The sequence below is a fragment of the Lepidothrix coronata genome, unplaced genomic scaffold, assembly GCF_001604755.1.
Source record: "Lepidothrix coronata isolate B3197 unplaced genomic scaffold, Lepidothrix_coronata-1.0 Scaffold938, whole genome shotgun sequence".
Lineage (NCBI taxonomy): Eukaryota > Metazoa > Chordata > Aves > Passeriformes > Pipridae > Lepidothrix > Lepidothrix coronata.
Window position 1 is genome coordinate 1 of NW_016691118.1, and position 1,270 is coordinate 1,270.

At 66.4% G+C, this 1,270-nt stretch overlaps 1 protein-coding gene across 1 annotated transcript in view; it reads left to right on the top strand.

Annotated features, from left to right (window-relative positions):
- Positions 1-649: 649 nt before the first annotated feature.
- KRI1 (KRI1 homolog) overlaps positions 650-1,270 on the top strand; it is a gene marked incomplete at its 5' end in the record, with an annotated part of 7,292 nt that continues 6,671 nt past the window's right edge. The window contains 3 exons of the mRNA XM_017840136.1: positions 650-745; positions 821-991; positions 1,063-1,149. Of these exons, the coding sequence (XP_017695625.1) occupies positions 650-745; positions 821-991; positions 1,063-1,149 (354 nt within the window). The remainder of the gene's footprint in view (positions 746-820; positions 992-1,062; positions 1,150-1,270) is intronic.

Consider the following 1,270-nt stretch of genomic DNA (forward strand, 5'->3'; position numbering starts at 1 on the left):
TTTTGGGGTTGGGGGGGCAGTTTTGGGCTTGAGGGAGCAGTTTTGGGGTTGGGGGGGCAGTTTGGGGGTCTCTGACCCTGTGTCCCCCCCTGCAGATCCAGACATTCCCTCGCCACATCCCCACTTTGGGGGGGGTCGTTTTGGACTTAGGGGAGCAGTTTTGGGGTTGGGGGGCAGTTTTGGGCTTGGTAGAGCAGCATTTTGGGGGTCCCTGACCCTGTGTCCCCCCCTTCCAGGTCCAGACCTTCCCCTGCCACATCCCCAGTTTTGGGGGGGGTAGTTTTGGGGTTGGGGGAGCAGTTTTGGGGTAGGGGGGCAGTTTGGGGGTCCCTGACCCTGTGTCCCCCCCCTGCAGGTCCAGACATTCCCTCGCCACATCCCCACTTTGGGGGGGGTCGTTTTGGACTTAGGGGAGCAGTTTTGTGGTCGGGGGGGCAGTTTTGGGGTTGGGGGGGCAGTTTGGGGGTCCCTGACCCCGTGTCCCCCCCCCAGGTCCAGACCTTCCCCCGCCACATCCCCAGTTTGGGAGGGGGAGTTTTGGGGTTGTGGGGCAGTTTTGGGGTTGGGGAGGCAGTTTTGGAGTTGAGGGGGCAGTTTTGGGTTTGGGGGGCAGTTTGGGGGTCCCTGACCCCGTGTCCCCCCCTTCCAGGTCCAGACCTTCCCCCGCCACATCCCCACGTCGGTTCGGCGCCGGGACGAGCGGCGCAAGGAGAAGCGGGAGCAGCTCCGGGAGAGGAAGAAGAAGGTGAGGAAGGGCCCGGCCCGGGGGGGTCTGGAGGGGTTCTGGGGGTGCCCCCTGACCCCCCGCGTGCCCCCCCAGGAGCGGGCTCGGCGCAGGGAGGAGCTGAAGCAGCTGAAGAACCTGAAGCGCCAGGAATTGGCCGCCCGGCTCGCCCGGATCCGCGACGCCTCCGGCTCCGACGCCTTCGGCCTCACGGACTCGCAGCTCCAGGAGGACTTTGACCCCGCCCAACACGACCAGCTCATGGCCGTGGGTGCCCTGACCCCCCCCAAACCCCCCTGAACCCCCCCCGTTCCCGCTGACCCCCCGTTTCCCCCCAGGAATGGTTCGGGGAGGAATATTACGGGCGGGGGGAGGAGGAGAAGCCGCAGTTCGAGGAGGAGGAAGGGCTGGAAGGTGAGTGGGGGGTTCCAGGGGGGGCCCATCGTGTCCCCCCTTTGTCACCATGTCCCCCTCGTTGTCACCGTGTCCCCCCCGTTGTCACCGTGTCCCCCTCGTTGTCACCGTGTCCCCCCCGTTGTCACCGTG